This window comes from Rhipicephalus sanguineus, unplaced genomic scaffold (assembly GCF_013339695.2).
Source record: "Rhipicephalus sanguineus isolate Rsan-2018 unplaced genomic scaffold, BIME_Rsan_1.4 Seq547, whole genome shotgun sequence".
NCBI classification, from domain to species: Eukaryota; Metazoa; Arthropoda; class Arachnida; order Ixodida; family Ixodidae; genus Rhipicephalus; species Rhipicephalus sanguineus.
Window position 1 is genome coordinate 91605 of NW_023615486.1, and position 2720 is coordinate 94324.

A 2720-nucleotide genomic window follows, 5' to 3' on the forward strand; every position below is an offset into this window, starting at 1 on the left:
TCATCGCGTGCACAAGGGGCTTATGGTCGGTCAGGACGCTAAACTGACGACCTTCTAGGAAGTGCCGGAAGTGTCGAACAGCCAAGTACACGGCGAGTAGCTCGCAGCCGAAAACGCTGTAACGGCTCTGTGCAGGCTTCAGCTTCTTTGAAAAGAAAGCGAGCGGATGCCATGTACCATTGATGAATTCTTGCAAAACGGCGCCGACAGCGTTGTTCGAGGCGTCTGTCATGATAGCAGTCGGTGCATCTGGTTTCGGATGTTTCAGGAGTGTTGCACTGGCGAGGGCACTCTTGACTCTTGTGAACGCGTGGGCGGCTTCTTCAGTCCACTGAAGCGCTTGGTTCCTTTTGGAGTTGAGAAGACCGTCTAGAGGGGCGACCAGTCGTGCACAATCGGGTATAAACCGTCGATAGAAATTGACGAACCCGAGAAATTGTCGAAGTTTGGTCATCGTTGTCGGCTGTGGAAAATCTTCGACGACGCGAATCTTGGACGGCAGTGGTCGAATGCCGTTCGCGTCGACTACGTGTCCAAGGAACTCGAGTTCCTGTCGACCAAATTCACTTTTGGCGGCGTTGATGACGATTCCGCGGCTGGCGAGGTGGGAGAATAACAACCGCAGGTGTTGAATATGTTCTTCAGCGGAAGGACTTGCGACAAGGAGATCGTCGATATAGGCAAAGACGAATGGCAAGCCTCGGGTGACGGAGTCGATGAAACGCTGGAACGAATGGCCAGCGTTCCGTAGGCCGAAGGGCGTGCGGAGGAATTCAAAAAGACCGAAAGGTGTGGTGATGGCGGTCTTCGGGATGTCTTCTTCGGCGACTGGCAGTTGATGATAGGCGCGAACAAGATCGATCTTAGAAAAGATCGTCGCACCGTGCAGTGCTACCGTGAAGTCCTGGATATTCGGAAGTGGGTAGCGATCAGGAACCGTGATGTTGTTGAGCGCCCGGTAATCGCCACATGGACGCCAATCCCCAGACTTCTTCGGCACCATATGAAGCGGAGACGCCCAGTTGCTAGAAGAAGGTCGGATGATCCCGAGTGCGAGCATGTGCTCGAACTCCGCGCGGGCAACCTTGAGTTTCTCAGGGGACAAACGCCGAGGTCGAAAATAAACCGGAGGGCCGGAGGTGACGATGTGATGACAAACGTCGTGTTGGACCAGTTGCGTCCAGTCCGGCTGGCGCGTCAAAGTGGAAAACTCACGGAGGAGCTCGGCGAAAGGTTCTTCCAGCATAGAAGATATGGGCGCGATCGGTGATATGGTTGTTGCAAGGGAGCCGGTAACGGTCAGGTGGGTAAGAGAGTCGATAAGACGACGGTGTTTCACGTCGACAAGGAGCCCATAGTGGTGCAGGAAATCAGCTCCGATGAGGGCGCGTCGGACATCTGCAACCAGGAAAATCCAGCGAAACGCTCGTCGGAGGCCAAGATTGAGCATGACGGAGCGTGATGCGTAGACTGGAATCCTGGTACCGTTGACAGCTTGCAAAAACGACACAGGTGTCGTTTTTCGGTCGGAGCGTTGCGCAGGAATAATGCTTACGTCTGCACCAGTGTCGACTAGGAAACGTTGTCCTGTGGCTCTGTCCGTGAGGTAGAAGAGGCGACTTGTGTGCTGGGCCGGACCGCTGGTCACCGTCAGAGGTCGGCCGGCCTGTTTCCCTGCCACGCACAAGGACGGCGGCAGTGACGAGCGTCGTTTCCAAAACGGCGATGGTAGTAGCAGATGCCAGGCGTTGGTGACGCGTCACGACTAGTGGTTGTGCGTCTCGGCTTGCTGGAACTTCGGTGGCGTGAACGGTGAGGTGACGCGCGGCGATGTTCTGCTGCAGAGACGATGCGTTCGAGACGCTCACACAGGGCGTCGAGCGGTGACTGGGCTGTCGAAGAAGACGGAAGAGTTCGCAGTGTGGTGGTACTCTCACCAGTCGACGGTGTCGTGGCTGCGATGGCTGGCGTGGCTACTTCCATCACCTTGTCGGCCAACGCGGCAAGTCCGGTGAGGTCCATGGTAGAAGCTGTTGCCAGAACCATCTGCACGTTAGCCGGCAGTCGTTGTAGAAAGAGCTCGCATAACAGCGCGTCGTCGACGGATCCCGCGTTGTCTCCGAGCAGCTGCTTCATTCGGCGAAGAAGTTGGCTGGGGCGTCGGTCGCCGAGTTCTTCAGCGGACAGAAGCTGCTGTATGCGAGCACGCTGTGAAACTGCCGTGCGCTGTAGCAGGGTCGTCTTGAGATCGTCGTAGGCGTTCGCAGACAGCGGGTTGCTCAACAGATCCGCTACTTCGTCAATGGCGGTGGGCGAGAGTGCCGCAACAGCGTAGTGGAACTTCGTAGCTTGGGAGCGGATACCAGCAACTTGAAATTATGATTCCGCCTGAAGAAACCACGCCTAAGGATGCTGGTCCCAGTACTGAGGAAGGCGGATAGTGATGGCTGAGCAGGGAGGCTCACCGCGTCGCACGGGAAGGTTCTGGTCTCGAGAACTTGTACCGTCAGTCTCTTCCATGGTCGCTTCTGCCACGGAAACGTATGGCCACAATCACGTCCGGGTCACCAAACTGTGGCGATGAGCGACCTCACAGACCGGCGAAGTCTCGGCCTTACCAGAGAGAGAGCGAGCCCGACACGACCGCCTTGATCAGAAGTATTTTAATCTCTATTCTTTCGAACGCCAGCGCGCGCAGGCCCGTGGCAGCGGCACCTGCC

At 56.7% G+C, this 2720-nt stretch overlaps 1 protein-coding gene across 1 annotated transcript; it reads right to left on the reverse strand.

Moving 5' to 3' along the window:
* Positions 1 to 1650: 1650 nt before the first annotated feature.
* Positions 1651 to 2520, reverse strand: LOC119377701 (uncharacterized). Its single transcript, XM_037647053.1, is given in 1 exon segment — positions 1651 to 2520. A coding segment is annotated over 1 exon segment (870 nt).
* Positions 2521 to 2720: the final 200 nt, after the last annotated feature.